Raw genomic sequence first — 19,733 nt, 5'->3', positions numbered from 1 at the left:
ATCTTACCTGAGAACATGTGATTAAGAAAACGGTAATGATTTCCTTGGCTTTTACTCTGAGCCTATGGGTATATGCTTTTATTTTAAACTTTCTTGGTTGAGTGTCTCAATTATAAGGACCCTGGACACTTTCATACTGCTCAGTAGCATAGGGAGTTTGTTAGATAATTTGTTTTTTATATAAAATATATTTTTAATATGTATTTGTTAAATAATCATGTTAAATAATAAATAATTTTTTTACCTACCTGAGAGATCCAGGCCTTAGAGCAAGTGCCTTACCTAGTTCCTGGAAATGTAACAAACTAACACTTTCATCCTAAAGTTTTACTTCTGAGTGCTTACTCCTTATTTGTCTGGGTATTCAGTTAGTTTAAGAGTTTAAAATTATGCTTATCCATAATCTGAAATTGTTGTCCTTAGAGCAATACTACCAAAGCAGTGCTAGGCAGACTATTTGTACAGCAAATAGGCTCAGAAAGGAACAGATAGTGCCCAAAACCAGGGATACCAAAGGAAGACTTTCCATTACTTAAAAATTTGTCACAAATATTAATATGGGCATCAGACTTAAAAATAGAAGCAGGTAAATCAGATTACTAAGTTTCCTTTCAGTCTTGTCTAACTCACTTCAACCCAAATATTTCTTCCATTAATAATTCAAAGCTTCAAAACACAATTTCAAAGCAAAATTTCAGAATACATCATCAATCTTTACTTCTGTTTGTTAAGATACCAAAATCAAATGGCAAAAAGCATCTTTTGTCTTGCAAATGTTTAAAATTGGATTTTGGAACTAAATGCACTTTCCATATTAGCAAATTTATGAAACAATGGCTGAAATCAACTGTTTGATCCATAATGTGGTTCATTTATTCTAGCATGCTTCATTAATTTTCCAATGAATTTTCAAATCAGGATTTCTAAGTCTACTTTTCTTTAAATGTTATTATTTCTTTCCCAGAAAAAGCGAAAATCCACAAGGCTGAAGCAGTCCTTTTATCTACTGACTTCTGTTCAGTATTTAGGCCAACTATTCAAGCTTTTCTTCTTTTGTTATCAACAGGTTCCTTTCCATCTTCCTTTGCGCTGATTCTCAATCAGTTAAAACAGAGAATGCCTTCGGGAGCTTTCTACCATTATCCCTGAAATATTAAGATCTATTTTTTCTGATGCCCTTTTAGATTTTATTTCCTTGGACATTTGTATTATAAATAATGTCCTTCTTTCTTTCTTTTTTTTTTTTTCCCTCCAAGCCTTCCCAGTATTTCAATACACCTCAGGTTTTAAGAAGCTGACCCCTAGCAATTCCTCATTATTAACATATGAGGGCTAGAATTGGTTTAGCATGAGCAGCTTTTTAAGGACCGGTATATCCAGAAACTCCCACTGACTTCACTGGAGCTCCATTTTGGATGGATAGCAATTTGTGAGAAGCCACAAAACAAGCAGAGCAGAATAAAACCAAGAGATGGAGACAGGGAGGAAACAGCAGAAAGAAATAGAGATAGGGAGTGGGAAAAAGTTCATATTTGGTGCAGCATCCAATTTTTCTGAAGAGAGATTAAACCTAGAAATCCCAATACTCTATTTTTCCCCTGTGTAAAACAAATTTCTTGAGAGCAATTGAAACCTGCTGAGAAAATGTGTTTTTCTACTCTCGTGTTTGCAGTATATCAGAATACAAGGCTACCATTTAGATCAAGAGGTAAAACAAATGGGAAGGCATTCCCTCTGTGGGCCATATGGGATCCCCCTGGCAGGACAGGGGCCAGTGACATGCTGCAGGATGGCTCCCCACTGCCACCCAGCACTGGGCTTGATTGGGTTGTCCCCACATGCCTGTGGGGAACAACAACAAAATCTGCAGTGGCAGTCATGCCATAGGCATTATCCATGACCTCATCAAATGCAATTAATTTCTTCATAAAACCCGTAATCAAAGCTACAGATGACGTAAGATACATTATCCAGTATATATGTTTAGTTTATCACAATCTAAACAGGATTATTAACAAAGGGTGAAGACATATTGATGCCTTACGATTTTAGCTTTTATATCTTTCAAGTCCTATACTGCATTAGTGCAAAGGTCTAAACTCCATATAAAGTGTCTTCATGTTTTGGTCAAACAATCCCTTTAGGCCTGAGATCCAAGGACACAGCACAGCCTCAGGCCCCGAAAAGTATAAACAAAAGTGAATTGTGGGGAGTGAGCTGGGGGAAAATGGCTTCATTACCTGAACCTGTAACTGGAGGATTAACCCCTGATATGCAAATAGACCAAACTTACACTGTCTGAAAAACTTGTGACCATTGTCCATCTTGTAGCACCGCCCAAGATGTATCTATTGAAGGCCTTTTATAAATACCTACTTTATTCTATTAACTCTGTCTAGCCTCAGTTCTAGGTAGCCACTCCAAGGCATCAACATCACTAAAAAGGACATGATGTATTTGGCTAATAAAGAATAAAGTCTACTGCAAGACTGCCCCTAGCTAACAGAATGAGACAGGATTGAAATGCATTTGAGAATGGGAGAGATGAAACCTGAGATTTGTAGCTAAATTATACAGATTTTAAACCACATTTGTTTCTCATTTCCTTATATTATCATACACAGCAGGTATCTTAAATCATTCATAAAAGCTGGCAGTTCACTCACCCTCTTTACCAAAAAAATGAAACACAAGTTGATATCATGTTTTAGATTTCAATGCTTTGCCTGTACTCCTTACAAATTCCTCTAGTGATGCTGAAGTTTCACTGTGCTCTGGGAAGGAATGCCAAATGCCATCTAATGAAGAGGATAATCACTGGAAAAGATGAGCTGAGAGGTGCAACTCACCCCCCAAAAGGCAGGGAGCACATAACAAATGTGCTGATCAAACACACACGTACCTAATCTGTTGGAGGGGTTCCTTTTGAAGAGGGCTCGCAGCAGGCTCTGGGCTTCTATGCTCAAAAACTGTGGCATTCCCAGCTTGGCTCTGAAAGAACACAACGCTTGAAAAGAAAATAGATTTTCCAGGCTTTTTTTCCATCCCACTGTGGCAGAAACAGCGGAACTGTAGTGGTCATGATGGGCAGACACATGAAATCTGTGACCAAAGGCTACCTAAGCATAGTGCAATACAGAGTGAGAAGCTGATCTTAAGGAAGGTTTTACCACTAACTTCACTAGAGGTAGAACAGATCTAATCTCACAAGATTTTTGCAACCTAAATAGGCAATTTTCCTACAAAATTTTTTCACTTTTTTAGTTTGCTGGAATAAATTTGGCAATCAAGAGGAATTTAAACAATCAAACTTAATGAAAAAAATGTATACTAAACTGCATACTGTTTAAAGAGAATAAAGCTTTTCTCTTGGCCATTCACTACTACACAAAAAATGCACTAGAAAGCAAAGCTAAGCTTCAAATACTTTTGTCTGCATTTAACATTAAATGAATGGGACATCGCAAAGGAGAAGATTTGAAACTTGGCAACAACAAAATATAAGATGTCCTACAGAAATCTGACTCTCCCACATTTTGTGAATACTGACATTATCACAAAAAATAAGATAAATTTCTTTTGTAAGTCCCTCTCAGAAATGCACTTCCTACTCCAGCATGTGTTTAATCTGAAGGCAGCTTCAGAGTTAAACACAGGCATCAGCTTTGTCTGTCTTACTAAATTCACGCTTTGAAAAGTTCATTATGTACATCATTATTCTCTACTCATCAAATACTTGGGCCCTATGGAGTCTCCAGAGGGTAGAGTTAACTCACAGTTAGAAGAATGAAAGCAGTTTTGATACTCACTTGAGAATGAGTGCCATTGTCTCCTTTCTGTCTTTTCCCTGGAAGGGTAATGATCCCGTCAGCATCTCAAACTGTGGAGTAGCAACAAAATGGTAAATCAAACGTGCATTGGGATGGTCTGCGTAACTGACACATCCACCTTCTATTTCCAACACAACTGAAAACTAGAGGAAAAGAAATAATCCAACAAGCTGTGCTTCAATTAAAAATGGCCCAGCATGTCTGGATGACTGTTCCATTCTAGAGATGTGTTACAAACTGTTTACACTGATATTTGTTGTCAAGTTTTGGTATGTTTGAGAAGAAGTGTCACACATGGTGCTTCCTCCAGCACCTGTTGTTTTATGACCAATGCTGGCAATGAGGTATTTGGCTAGAGGGATCTTTATCCTGCATGGATATGGCTCTTCTTAGGTGTTTGGCATGCTCTACCATGCAAGGAAAACGGATTTGATATGCCACTCCCCACCTTTTTAAGTTGAGTCAAACCACCTCTTTCATTGTGTATTTGCAACACTTAGAGATGCCTCTCTGATATTTTGCAGGAGAAACAAGACTAAACCCCACATTCTCAAGGCTTTCGAGTGTGCCTTTTCCCTTCTGCTTTGGTTCCTCAGTCTGTAATCAGTGATGAATCTCATGTCACATTTAACCGAACCCAAATCTCAAAGCAAAACTCAACAGTCATCATCAATTATTTGCCTAAGTCAAGTGTTGAAACATCAATCAGTTATGGTTCCTTGGAGACAAATTAGTGCTTTCAGTAAATTTGACAGGAATTTCACATCTGTAAGAAGTGAAAAAAAAAAAAAAAAAGACAGAACCCCAGCTGAAGAAGCTTGCCTAACTTGGATTCAACACCAGGTCTTTCACACAGCTCTCACCATGGTGTTTTATGGAGTGGCAGCTGCTTGCTCTGACTAAGGGAGGCTGAAGGCTGTGCATAACCAAATATAAACACATCAATAATTCAGCTTGGACACAAAGGAAAACTGTGTCCATTGAGGGTAGGGTGAACTGTTACTTGTTTGTGTCTGTCACTCAGGCTTTGGATCTCTTCTACTATAGTGAAATAATTAATTAGTGTAATTAATTATCTAATAATTAATACTCATTGCTATAACCTGCTAAGGCAGGAAGGATTCTTCAAGTCCTATATAGTTTTTGTACCTTATCCCACAAGAAACCACAGTGCTCCCACAAAGCACATTTTGTGCTAAGAAGGATTCTTTCATTACCAAAATTTGTGTCAGACTGCCCCACAGCTTCACCCATCCTCATGCCCAGATTAAATACAGCTATACCAGAAGAAAAATATAGAAAACAGAAGAAATCTAATGGTGAACCTGCAATGCTAATTCTGGGAGAAGGGCAGAGGAGATGTTTAGAAGTCAGATAACTAATTGAATATAGTTAATTTAAGGATTAATCTTCATTAGTAACAAATTACCTCAAGGCACTAAAACACATAGTAGAAACAGAAATAAACCCACTTAAAAAATTTATATGGCTGCCAAATATAAACAAGATTTGGAAAAAAACAAATGTATTAACTTCTGCTTGGGTTAGGAGAGGCAAGAAAAGAGCTGCCTGGTAGACCTGGAGGAAAGCAGCTCGTTTTCTACAAAGAAACATAATGGGGGAGAATTTTTAAACCTGCCTAGATGACACTGGAGCTTAAATATCATTTTCAAAGTCATTCTGAAGTCATTATTAAAGCCTTAGTTCTCATAGAAGTGCTCAGATATACTGGGAATGAAGGGTAGAGAACAGTGCTTCCCAGGGCAGCAGCAGCAATGGTACAGATTGTACCAAACCCTCCTGGTGATTTCTAGAGCATTTATGCTTATGGTAAATACCTAATGTTCACTTACTCTTGCTCACATTACTTTGTTATTATAATAAATTTAATTTAGTGGCACCAACAATGGCTGCTATGTCTCATTTATACTAGCATAAATGGGCTTGACACTGCTGATGCAGATGATACAGAAACAAGCAACAACTTGGTCAGTGACTATGTGGGAAAGGACTGTAGTTCCCACCCAACCCAATATCCCAGGAATACCTGCAAATGCACCATGACTGCAAGGGACAGAGACAAGAAGGAAGGAATTTGGAAGAAACTTAAGTTGCAGGAGGGAGCAGGGGGAATGACTGCTCTGGAGGCTGCAGGAAACATTTACTGTGCTGCTGTAGAGGCCAGCACTTTGTTACCACATCTCCAGTTGTGCAGGCCTAATGTTGAGATTAATTCAAGTTCAGAAGAAAGGCAGTTAACATCAATATTTAAAGTGAAAGGCAGCCATGTAAGTTAAGAGTACCACAGCTTTTTACTTTAATGAATTTAGCTAAGCAGCATCTGGAAGAAAGCATTAGTTTCTCAACTGAAGTCCTGACTAAATCTGTTGAAGGTTCAAAATGAAAGAACAAGACTGAAAAAAATTTGAAATTGTTAAAGCTATCATTCCACTGCACAGTGACCTGTCTTCCTGCTTATTTTTTCAAAAAGTCAAAAATCTTGCTAAATCTGAAAATGAAAACAGAAGTGAGAACATGCTGCTCACACTCTTGCACATAAATACAGAGCTGTATGGGTCACAGCAGGTTGACAAGAAACTGAGACTAGGGGTGAATGAACTCTGCAGTATTTTTGTCTATTGAAGCAGTCCCTATAGTTTTTCTGGGGAGCTCAATTTTCATTTTCTCTACTTCTCCATCTGTAGAAACCACCTGTTTGCTCCTTCCTTCCCACCAATTCACTTCCCAGGTGTTTTGGAGGGCCATCTTCTGTTAGACTTCTGAAGGCTGCACCTCCCTCCAACCTTGACTTCCTTTCTGTACCATAGAAAGTGCAAGAAAGGCAAATATTCTTTGTTCCAGTTCAGCTGCCTATTTAGAGAACCACAGAATTAGGCTTAATGGGCCTCTGGAGTCACATAATCCGTGCTGAGGTCTCAATACACTATGCAGTGCTCCCTTTCTCTAGTTTTCAGGGCAGTCTCCAATTTCAGTAGGCAAAGCATGAGCACCTCCCAGAAGATATAGGTGTGGGAAAACCTTGGAGAAGCGTGCCACATTTCCTGAGGAAATTCAGGATTCAAGAAGTGACCCAGGAAGGTTATTGGAGAAGATAATGAGTGAGAAAAAATCCTCAGCCTGGGTAACTGCCATATGAATCTTCCTAATGAATGGAAGAAGAGCATTTTGTGCAAACTACTTCAGCCCAAGTCTGCTGAAGTATCCTGAGCACAGGATAAAACTCAGAGTTACAAAGAAACTTGAAACCATTCAGTTTTGGAAAACAGAGAGAGACACTCTCATCAGAATGGCCAGGTTGTCCTCTCAACACTTCCAGTCATTTTCCAGGTATCTGAGAACTGCTCAAGCACTCAGTTTAATACTTGCAAAATGCATTAAATATTTTTCATTATCTGTGTGAAACACAATGAATTAGTGTTCACAAAGGGTTGAACCCCTTAACGCAGCAACAAGCATAAACATTCAAAATAATGTTCATGAAGACCATCTCTTGCACTGGGAATAAAAAAAGTGTAATAATGGGATTTTGTAAAAGAAGATTGATACTTTGATGTTTTGCATTGATTTTTCCAATGTCACAAAATTAGTACAGAGCTGAATACTTTGGATACCAAAGGGACATTTTCTTTTCTTGTGAAGACTTAATTACTTGCTGACACATATAAACACATTTTTTTCTTGTTTGGGACTGCTACCAAGTCATCACAGCCATTTCTGTAATTATATTTCCCTCTCTGCTCACATGTCTCTCAAAGGTGTACAGTGGTTTTTTTCCTGAACTGAAAGAGATACAACTTTCCTAAGGTCTGTGACCTTGTAAATCAGCTGGTAGGATGAACTACAAAAACACTGCTTTGTGAGGCCTTCCAAGAGGTTTGACATGTTAGATCAGGCAGAACAGTTTATCTGGGCTTCAGAAATGGCAGTGTGGGCATCAAAAACTCTTGCAGTGGAGCTGAAAAGGTATTTCATACCCAACTTTTTAACAATGTAGGCCAAACACTTGTACATGAAGATCTCTTGATACAAAGCTTTTCCAGAGTATATCCTATCCAAAACCTCCAATGCAGTGAGCAAGATACAGAAAGGCAGAAAAGGAAAACTGTCTGGTCATGATAAACCACATAAATTCACCAGCAGAAATTATAGAAGTGTTTCAGCAGTCATCACCACATACTTAATGAGAAGCAGGGACTGTCTTCTGGAATGCTGGAAGGGGTAAATTTTAAGATTTGTGTAACTGTACCTGCTGACACACAGTAAGCTACCATAAAACAATTCAAATAAACTCAGCAGCAAACAAACAGAGCAGGTAACAGTTTCAGTTGTGTGGCCTGTGTCAAAGACCTGGCAGTAAATGAAGTTCTGTTGTTGACAACTGTTGAAGTTTTACTGTTGTTGACAGTTAGTGTTGTTGTTGGCAGGTCAATAATAATTCATGAAATAATTAATAACACAATTAATAAATAAGACCAGAACTTGGTCATTTTCAGACAAGTTTGTTTTGCTATTAATAATCACAACATGCCACATTTAAGGAGTGTGCAAGGATCATTCAGTTTGATTCTAGTCTGTGCCCTGGTCAGTGTGGGTTGGCAAGAAGCTGCCAGCACAAGCTGACTCCTCATGCTGAAGCAGCAATCCCTCTTCACAGAACAGAACAGACAAGTGAGTGTTTGGTTGCTCTGATAATGAGGAAAATACAGGCCATGCTATAACTATCAGACTAATATGTTCCCATTTTTGATAGGAATTTTAGATAGGAAAATTACACTGTCACATACACTTCTTTTGAATCTATGCGTATTTCATCAACTGGCGTATTTTCTTCATCTATTTTACATCATACTGCAAAGTGCTTAGGAAGAAATGCTAATAAATCATTTGAATAGCATTTAATTATCTTAAGTTTTTCAGACTGATAAAAACAGCTTCCTTAGTAGAACATATATATGACAGAACAAGGAAAACAAGGAGAAAAGAGCAAAGTGAAAGACAGCATCACAAAATCTTGCCAGACATTTCGTGTGTGAAAATATATGTTTTTTTGGTCCCAATCAGCTAAATGTTGAAAAGGAAAAAAGTTTGAACTGATTGACATATTTTTCTCTAAAATAATCTGGTAACACTTAAAGGCTTAAAACATTAGCTTGGAGTTAAAAGGGTTTTACTTTCTTTAATTCATCTCCTTTTATAGGGATTCTTATCTTTTCTAATTCTAATATGCTGAATCCTTAGGGGAGAGTTGGAAAGAGCAATAGAAAGGAAAAAAAAAAAAAAAAAAGAAGAAAGCCTAGCAAAACCCAGGGAGGAAGTAGTCCAGTTTATTAGGAGTTTATTAGCTGGTGAAAGAACAATCTATACACCATATGCACCATCTTTTAATGGGAGACAAAGAGTGAGAAGACTGAGCTATTCACCAAATTAAATATACAATAAAAAAGTTAAAGGGTAGGGATAGATTTATTGCATGAGACATACCCTATTGATTTTTGTGAATAAATCTACATGGTTCAGAAGTGCTGAGCATCCCCAAATGGATTTGTGGCCACAGGAGATAAGGATATTCCATTCCTTTACAATTCGGGCAATAAATTACAATATTTATGTAGATTAACTGATGCCAAACTGCTAGATCAGTGATGTAGGTCCTCCCCAACCCAAATTCTCACTGTTTTTCACATTGCTTCCTATGCTTCCTCTGGTGGCATCAGTTGTCCACTTCAGGTGAATAAAATGTAAACATATTCTATGGATTTTGTAATGTTGTGTAATATATAGCTACCAAAAATAGCCTCCATACCACAGGAAATGGTGCAGTATTGGAAGAGCACATTGCTATGCTAATATCTGATTCTGCTGTGAGCCACAGCTGCCTGGGGATGGCCATGCCCTGAGCACAGGGTAGATCTGCAGCCTGCACCCCTCAGGAGAGAGCAGCACCAGCTCCGTTATCCAAACATAGCCCTGTGAGAGCAGCAAGTGCCTGGTGTCTGGGCTCGAGGGACAGCACTATGCTTGATCAAACAATACTTCCAAAAACTTACAGTGTTCATGCAGCTTTGAAAAAAATCCGTGCCACAAACCAACTTCTTGATCTTTTCTTCATCTACCTCAGCAACAACAGCACACAGGATGAAGAGGCTGGAGGGGTGCAGCGGGGGTGGGGGGCAGGTTAGCATCTGAACACGTAATTTTAAATGGCTGGCTTGAGGAGAGTGCAGTACCTCTCTGAAAAACTTCACTGATACTGCAATTTTTATCTGTGGGATCTGATCCCTCCCACAGCCACCCCTCGAGGACAATTTCTGCATTACCATGAGCACGCCAAAGGACCACCAGTCGGCACTCTGCGTGTGCCCTCGCCGGTTGACCACCTCTGGGGCCATGTACTCTATTGTCCCGCAGAACGAGTACGCTCTCTTGTCATGGTCGATGGCTTCTTTACTCAGACCAAAATCTACATAAATTGAAGCAGAACAGGACTTGTCAGGTCTCTAAAAATTATTATTTATGCTTTTGCTCGCTTAAATTGTTTGAACAAAACACGCCAACCAGCTGGTGAAGCGCCCTCCTGTCCCTGTGCGGAAAGAGGCCACAGACCCGTGTGTGCTGGAGCCCTGCCTGTGTGGAGCGCCTGGCACTTCTTAATACACCCTGAAAACAGGCATATCATTCTGCCTGCTCAGAATGAGGTTCTGGCCCAAGGCAGAAGGGAGTTTAAATAAGCAGATATATATACAGTTCAGGTTTGGTAAAGGCAACGTTAGCAAGGATTCTTGTGCAGCTATATTCCAAAGTATTAGGAATAATAATCTCAGATTACACCAGTGAAAAGGTTGGCTAAACAGTGCCTCTAGAATGGGAAAGGGATGTCTTTCCAGCCATCCTCTGCCTGGATTAAACAGTCATACCGGAAGCATCCTTCCATCCACAATGGCAAGCAGCCAAACCTGCCTGCTTCACATCAGTCAAGAGCACAATTTTACCAGGAAAATGCTATATGTTCTCCATGTGCTGTGCAGCATGGGGGTTGACAAATCGACAGAGAAGCTCAATACTGAAACTCATCTGGCTTCAAGTTTTTGTAAGCAAACTCCTTCCAACCAAAGACCAGGATGCATGCAACATACTGCAGAAAAACAAATCAGCTTATAGGCAGGAAGTTTTCTGTTTCTCACATACCTGTTATCTTAATGTGACCCTCTTCATCAAGAAGAATGCTATAAAGCAAAAAAATAAACATTCATTCATTAGCCAGGCATAAAGTGCAGTTAAAAAACATGAATAAAAGATGTTTAAGTCAGGTAAGGAGATATTGCAAGATTCAAATACTCATGTACACAAAACTTTAGTGGATTCTATGGCTCCAGAAAGAAAAATGAACCTCAAAGGTCTTTTTAATCTCATGTCTGAAGCACGCACAGCCTGAGGCAGTTCCATGAGGAGCCTCCTCTGTGCTCCATAGGATGGTCAAGGTGGGCATGCAAACAGAACTCAGAAAGAACAGGGTGTTCAAAGCCAACAGCTGCAGAGTATATGCTTCCAGCAGGAGAAGGAGCTACACATTTCCTGTTCTTGTCACAAGAAAAGGCAATCGCACAAATAATCAAGGCTTGGACTCACTGGACCTAAAATAAGTCCAAAGGTTCATGTTGAAGTAATAAAAGTCATCGCAGAGCACAGTGACTAGTCACAGCCTAACTGCATGGATCTCAGCCTCTGCTTATTTTTTCTGTCCAGAGCACAGATGAAAATTCAGCTTTGAAGCCAAATTCCAAGTTCTCGCATTTGCCACCTGCCAACATATTTTTTCCCTACAAAGGCACTCCAACATTTCTGTAGTTCACAAAAAGCAGTGCTAGTTTTTGTGAAAACAAGAAGGAACAGTAAATTTGAAAAATAATGCTTTTGGTAAATAAAAACTGACATATTAATGAAGGTGGTCTTTCTTCAGTCCTAGTTAGACTCAGTTTATTTCTCTTTTCAAACTGATCTAGCATAGTGCCAGCTATTTTTACATTCCTCTTCTCTTAGAGAATCACTTTAATCTAATTATTCGGGAAGAAAAAAGGATAGAAGTGAACCAAATATAATGGGCTATACTTTTGTGAAAAGTTGTGTCTGAACTGAAACATAATTGAAAAAAGATGTTCTTCTGTCATTCATGTGTTTAGAAAAAGCTGTTGTGCGAGTCATCAAAGGCCAGCAACTAAGTCAGTACCATGAGTCCAATAATTAAAGCCTTCTCTTCTCAACAAAAGCATCTTACCTTTATTCCTTCTTCACAGTTTCCTTGAACACATAATTTTCAAGTACTAGTCTATACCAGGCACGTTTAAATGTATTTTTGTGACTGCAACCCTTAAACTTGTGCTTCAGAAGAGAACAGAATAAAACATCTGCCAGTGAAGAAGTGAGCATGAATGTATGAACTCCCCAGACCTGGATCTGGAAAAATAGCAGGGGGAATAGAGTTCACAAAAACCATCCAAAATTTTGCCTCACACCCAGGAAGCCCCTGTGAATAACTATGCAATTCAAAGGTTGTGGGAATTTCCCCAGAAGCACTGATTTTACATTTAATGGGTTTTAAATTTCATAATTTCCTATTGAAAATCCATGCTGCTTTGGTATGTACACGATATGTGTTTCCCATACTCTGCCCTGATTAAAGGGCTCACACCTCACCCTCATTAAAGGGATAGAGGCAACACCAACAGAGCTCTCAGACTGATAATACTGCCTGAGGTTGAGTCAGAAACACACAGCAACTTTCTCAGACTGTTTGCACGAGCAGCAAAACGAATAGAACCTGGTTTCCAACGGATATGTATCCTACATCCCCTAAAATGGGATCTACAGTTCCTTCCTCCATCTCATGTTCCCTAATCACCCTTCTACCATGCCTCAGCTGCTGGCAGCTTCCTCTGTGGCCCCTGGCAGCACCCTTCGGACATCTGGGTGCCTCCACATTTGCCATCTGGCAGCACAAATAATGCTACAGTTACTAACCAAAGATTGTATTTCATGTAAAAAGAAAACAATATGCTAATAGTGAGGGGGAAAAAAAGGGCAATTGTTGCACTGAATTATCTTGAGAGTGAAATTAAGAAGAAAAGAACAAAGTACCTGCTTCTAAGAATGCAAATTACAACAGACAAATAGTTTTCCTGTGACAGTAGAAGCAAACTTATTATCTGATCATACTCCGTACTCTCTTTTCATCTTCGCCACCTCACAATTCTTTTTTTATCCCACAATATCCATAGCAGGCATTCTATTGTGACAATCACAATTACTTTAGTTATGGTTTGCAGGATAAACTAATCTGAAATAAGATAGTATTATTCTATGGAAGGGGAAAAACAACCAGAAGTTCTTAATATGACTCAGGCTTGAGAATAATCTTTCATCTAAGTTAATGTTTTGAAATTATAAAAACCATGAAAAAGTAGACTACTTTTAAATGCTAAACTAGGTTACAATCATACTGAATGATAAACTTCAGCTAGGAGGCTTTTTTTATTTTATTTGTTCAGTCTAATGCTAGAGTGCTTTTACAGGATACTGTCATTGTAAACCTTCTCTTCAAAGCAGTAGTAACAATTATTAGGTGAAAAATATGCCAACACCATAAATAAATGAACCACACATAGACTTGGAACAAAAAAAATGCCACAAAATAAGGGTGTCTCTTAGAGGAGACTGAGGGGAGATCTTACCACAGTCTACAGTTTCTCAAAATGGGAAGAGGAGGGGCAGGCACTGATCTCTTCTCTGTGGTGACCAGTGACAGGACCTGAAGGAATGGCCTGAAGTTGCATCAGTGGAGGTTTAGGTTGAATATTAGGAAAAATTCCTTCATCCAGAGGATGGTTGGGCACTGGAACAGGCTCCCCAGGGAAGTGATTGCAGCACCAGCCTGACAGCACTCAAGGAGTTTTTGGGTAATGCTCTCAGACACATGGTGTGACTCTTGGGATTGTCTTGGGGATATTCTATTATTCTCTGATTGAACATTTTAGCATCAGGACCATCCCACAAACATTCAAACTGCTTTCACTGACCTCAGTTTAAAAGTATGCCTTGAGAAAATAAAGGCTGGAAATCTCCATGCTAGAGGCTGGGGCAGCTACATTTGTAGTAGAGGAATGACACAGTCTGAGCTACAGGAGAAGTCTCCTAGCAGAGCTAGGACTGCAAACTCCATAGCAACTTTTCTACTGCAGCTTTATCACGGGGAAAAAATGTTTTTGTTATGAGTTGTTGGCATTGTTTTATATCATGTCTTAAATCAAGGCCTGAACAATTCTCTCCTATTTCTCTCTCTCTTTATTTTTGGTTTTGAGTCATGTCTTCTGGACTTCACTTTGAGATCCAACATCCCCAAATCAATGTGATGTTCTGCCAAACCTAATAAAGCTGGAACTCTGGGGTTGGTTTCATTGGTGTTTGTTTTGGTTTGGGTTTTGTTGTTGTTGTTGTTTTTGGTTTTGGGTTTTTTTTTGGATGACATAAGTTCCTTTCTAAGTGAGAGCAGTTTTGCAGAAGATCCAACCCACACTTTATGTTAATCAGAAACTGTAGCCAAATTTTCAGGTGGGAAATAAAATCTGAGACTTTATCAAGAGTGTTTTATTTCATTTTGTTATGAAAGTACCAGATGAAGTAGTCAAATACCTACTAAAGAGATGAAGATTCTCACACATTGTGTTTTGTGACATTTCAGTGTTCATATGACCCCATACTATCTCACATGACCCCATGTTCTCACTCTGCTGAACACAAATTCTTCTCTCCTGTAGCTTTGTTGACATAATGAAGTCAAAAAGGGACTGCTTACATCAATGGAAGCTTGCCACCATAGGCCTTTATCCTTTACTGATTCTCAGATTTCCCCTCTACACAGGGGAGTTACATTCATAAATCAGTAGTCATGGCTGGCAACATGCTGCATTAAAAAGTGGTGTTTGGCTTTTTTAGAGTATAGTGTCTACACTGTCCCTTGTGTAGACAACTAAGAGCCTTAAAATGCACATCACTCCTTGTTAATCTAAGACCCTGTTTCAGAACTCAAAGTGCATCTAGGTTCCTGAAAAGAGAAATGGTAAAGATAAATAATAGTCTGTCCATTTTCAGATGGTAGAGTTATTTCTAAGTCACCCATGCCCTTAAACTACAGCATAAGAAACAAAAATATGCACCATATACTACTTTATAATAAGTTCCAATTTTTCTATTTTGGTATATTTACCATATATCCCAGGGTACATATACCATATTTTATAGCTTGATTGTGCAGTTCTTAAGTAATAATGTGCCTCACCATTTAAGTGGCTTCCAGTGTGATTGAAAATCACACAGTCACAGTATCTTGTCTCACAAGGGATGTCACTGAAATCATCAAGACAACTCAAGGAGAAGAATTTGTCTGCAACAATTCAAGACAAGTATCTGCTTTTCTAAACAAGACTTTAACCAAGCTCTATTACTTGTCTTTTTGAAGTAAGTATACCTGACCTGAGAACAACTCCCAGCTGCACTTGAAATTCATAGCTTTGAATTGTTAACATGGATTTTTGCTCAGGAAATCTTAGAAAAAAAATGCTGAACCTTAAATTTTAATGCACTCAGGGTTCTTCCAAGTGGCTCAAGTGGTTTGAACAGTGCTGTTTTCTTTTTTTTTTTTCTTTTTTTTTTCTTTTAAGATGAACAATTCCAATGAGCTTTTTTAGCATAATTACAGAGCTGATAAGCAAACTCAAACCTATCAGCAGCTACTTTTGGGAGCTTCTGAAGAACAGCAAAAGCATTGAACAATGAAAGGTCCAATGCAGTGCCTATATTTAATAAAGGGGAGAGAGGGAGAACTGGGAAATTATGAATTAATTAATTTATCTCCAGTTCTGCAAATCTGACAGAGCAAACCTTGTGCTGTAATCATGCTGGTAATGCTTCTGCTGAAGATGTGTGTGATTCTGCACGTTGCACTTCAAAGGAGAGAGGAATCAAGGGAAACCAAAGGGGAATAATGAGAATGACTGAAGCCCCATAAAGACTGACTAGTGAAGACGAGTTCAGTACCTGGATTGTTTAGGGTACAGAAGAGGGTCTAAGGAAAAGGTTGATTGCACAATCCCCTGAGGCTGTTGCTGAGAGCAGAACAAGCAGGTTGGGGCTTCTAGGAGGACAGGCCAAGGAGCACTGGCCTGCAGTGGCAGCAAAGAAATTTCAAACTAGGTATTAAGAGCAACATTTTAGATGAGCAACTGCTGGAGCACTGCCAAGAAGCCTCCTGTGTACAGCACAGTCTTCACCAGCTGTTTTAAGCCTAGGTTAGCAACACACCTGTTATAGCCTTGATCCTGCCAGGGGGCAAGGGAAGGATGAGAACATCCTGACATGGTCCTAATTTTCTTTCATCATCTTATTTAGAAAGATATTCTTTCCCAGATGTAACTCAAAAATGGAGCATTTTTTCCCCCTGAGAGTAATTATTTTATTCTGCTGTATCTTTTTCTTTAATGTAAACCTGAAGTTCCAGAGAAATCATAGGCTGTCATGCTCTGCTCTCCAAGGTGTGACTACACACAGGCTTTGCACTTAGAGAGCTATTTTTAGAGGATATAGTTTTCAGTCAGAAGCCTTGCTTTATCTCCAGGTATGAACTTCTACGTCCTTCCTATACAACAGTTATGTTAATGTAAGCTAATTTTACACTGCATCAGTTGCATCCAAATTAAACTGTATTACAGTTAATCCATTTAACTGTGCATCAAAGGCCACAAACCACATATACAAAAGCTAAAAAATGCAAGAGTGAGGGCTGCCACCTTAACTTTACACAGTGATCTCTCTGTGTAGAGGTCTTTAGTTACGTGATGATACTTTTTCTTCCGGAGAAATCTTGTCTCAGTTGGCAGACTGGTAACACTCAGGGAGGGATTTTAGCAGAGCAGTACAGTGAAGGGGATGGCTGGTCTCAGCTCAGACGAAAATATAGAAAAAACTGGATTCCATCATTCCATCTGTACCTTTTCAACATGCTTCTATGTGACAATGACAAATCAGTGACACCTTCCTTCCTTAGATGAGCTCCAATTTCTCGATTCACTGATCCCTGATTGGAAGCACTTCAGCTTGGTCTGCAGTAATATAAAGTGCTGTCACTTGCAACTGGAGTCATTGAGAGATGTTTTTTGAGATGCTAAGTGACACTTCCTCCTAAGAACTCAGAAGAATCCAGGTCTCAGTATCTCAAATACAATGAACAGTTTTGACATACACTAAATTTTTTCCTTGGTTTCTAACTTCTCCTAAAGCAAAAAATTACAGCATATGCCTAAAAATGTAATGGCATTGTGACATATCTGAATACACAAGCTCATGTTTGGATACCTTCTAATAGCAGATTCATATCTCATGTGTTATCTCAAAAATCAGCCTCATTTAATATCAGAGAGAAAAGTTGTGCATGATCCATATGAATGTCACTAGAATTAAGGTTTAAAACAGAAAACCTAGAATTGGAGTTATTCTATTGTGTATGTATTTGTTGATGCTGAATGGATAAAACAGCAATTCAGAATTAAACTGAAACCAAGGAGCTGCTGGCAGATGATGCAAGAGCCTGTGGCTGTGGCAGCTGGAGTGTCACCACTGCCTACCTGCATTTTCTATCAGGAACAAACTGGTACTTTTCTCCCTCTAGTTTTTAATTGTAGGGTGACTTCTCATATTTGACAAAGACTCTGGTTTTCCAGTTTTGGTTGCATAAATGGGCAAGATTGGAAAATTTGGTCAACTACAAAAAGTCTGCTAGCCCAAAAGACTGAGAGCGCTTGCTATGTACATCTGTTGAATTCAAATAGTACTACTACTGCTACTACTATTTTTCTAACCAAAACATAAAACTGAATTTAAAATTTAAATCACATAGAACTGCAATAGAGATAAACAGTCTCCTCTCCTTCAGCTTCTCACCTACAAAGTCCACCTTCCATCACTTTTGGTCTCATATTTTGTCCGTGAGAGTGAAAGCGATAACGCTCCATTTTAAAGAAAGACCTGCATATTTTTCAGTTTGATGCCAGAGAAGGAAAATGCTGCTGTGCTGTTGGGCTTTGAAAGTGTAAGCAATTGCCAAAAAGACTGCCCTCAGTGGTTATCTTTTATAAATGCTGGTGACCATTACATTAAAAAGGAACTTTGGAATGTTGCAGCCTGATTTGAGTCGTCACAGCAGAATCCAGCAAAGCACCAAGCAAAGGGCATAGAATATAAACAGTATCATGTCACTCCCAGTGATAGCACTGAGGGTGTCATTTGCTCTATTGATGTATTGCAAATAAAAATGAGAAAGGAAAATTAGGACTACATTACAAGTGAAAAATAGCTGCAAATACAAGTGAGAACAAATACTTTGGAAAATATTTTGCACAGTTAATACAAGTGTTTTAAAAGTCCTGATTATCATGTCTGTTATGAGTTAACAAGTTCTCAGACATGCTCATTTACTTTAAGCAATGGCTGCAGTAAAACTGAACGGTGCCACGCCACATTCTGTATGACTGGAAGTGGAGCTGCTTTGAGTGGTTTCCACTGCATTGGGGGAAGGCCAGATTAAATGCTGCAGAGAACAGTGCCAGTGAAGTTAAAGGCACAGGGATCTGAATTCTTTACTGAAATCATTCACAAAACTGAAGGCCAGGCACACAGAGGTCCCATCATACTGGAGCACAGTCAAAACACTTGGCCTCATGCTAAGATGACAGGAAAACCCTGATGCTGTTAGTGATGGTCTCATGTAGAGTCTCACAAGAAGGAAGGCAGAGCCCCTGGCACCTTCTCATTTAGTAGCATGACAAGGAGCAGAAGCAACCTAAAAGTTTATGTATTTATGTTTCAGTTCTCTTTTCCTTGTTAACTTACTTTTCTGGTTTTAGATCCCTGTAAATGATTCCAAGACCATGGAGGTGGTCTAATGCCAAGGCCAGCTCAGCTAAGTAGAACTTGACATCCTCTTCTGTAAACATCACCTGGAGAGAAGGAAGACCACATTTATTTATTGGACAGTGGTGGGTTGGCTTGCCTTAAGCAGACACAGGGAAGGAATTGTCTAACTTGGGAATGCTGGAAGGACCATCATATCAGGTTCAATTTTCCATAATTTATGTGAACTGACATTAACAATTCTTACCAGATTCTCCCTATAAAACAAAATTTGATCTATGGAGCACCTCTATTCCTTAAAATATGCTGCTCTCATTCATCTGTTTCATCTGTTTAGATGATATTATGTCACAGTATTAGGAATAAATGATAACTCCTTAGCCTTTGGAAACGATCAGCAAAATTAAACACATTCAGTGCAGCCCATATTGCTTTCATATCCCTTAACTTGCTAAAGTCTTGGCATTTGGTTACCAAATTCCCATGAAATAGCATGGGAAACCTTTTTGGGGAAGTGGAATACTTCCAAGGCTGAGCAGAATACCCAGCATGGAGAGAATCAGAGGTGGATTTAAAACCCCATGCCTTGGAGGTCCAAGGAGTATCAGCGCAGATGCCCTAGGCAGTGATGTGCTGACAAACATCCAAGGCCTGATGAGGTGCTAACTGAAGACAGTGTTTTCTGCAGCTGATATGGACACTGCTAACACTGAAAGCTGTGTTTTAGGTGAGAAGAAACTTCTGTAATCAAAAAACCAATAAGCTCTGAAAAACTCAGATGGCAGGAAACCCCTTTGGTTCAACTTCCATTATATCTGAGATGTTCTCTTTAATTAAATTTCAATATGCACAGAGATAATAATGCAGAAAAAGAAGCTGATATATTGGATACACAAGTGTGATTATGCATGACAGAAGTAAAATGAG

The 19,733-nt window shown here is 39.0% G+C and overlaps 1 protein-coding gene across 1 annotated transcript in view; it reads right to left on the bottom strand.

Annotated features, from left to right (window-relative positions):
• The window catches only part of RPS6KA2 (ribosomal protein S6 kinase A2), a 157,031-nt gene that overhangs the window by 47,043 nt on the left and 90,255 nt on the right, over positions 1-19,733 (bottom strand). Inside the window, exons 6-10 of the mRNA XM_053973455.1 lie at positions 18,786-18,892; positions 11,037-11,074; positions 10,169-10,311; positions 3,810-3,880; positions 2,903-2,991 (exon numbers count right to left, since the gene is read on the bottom strand). Coding sequence (XP_053829430.1) covers positions 2,903-2,991; positions 3,810-3,880; positions 10,169-10,311; positions 11,037-11,074; positions 18,786-18,892 — 448 coding nt within the window. The remainder of the gene's footprint in view (positions 1-2,902; positions 2,992-3,809; positions 3,881-10,168; positions 10,312-11,036; positions 11,075-18,785; positions 18,893-19,733) is intronic.

This window comes from Vidua macroura, chromosome 3 (genome assembly GCF_024509145.1).
Source record: "Vidua macroura isolate BioBank_ID:100142 chromosome 3, ASM2450914v1, whole genome shotgun sequence".
Lineage (NCBI taxonomy): Eukaryota > Metazoa > Chordata > Aves > Passeriformes > Viduidae > Vidua > Vidua macroura.
Note: the sequence above shows the minus strand (reverse complement) of the source record. Positions and strands in the feature narration are given on the sequence as shown.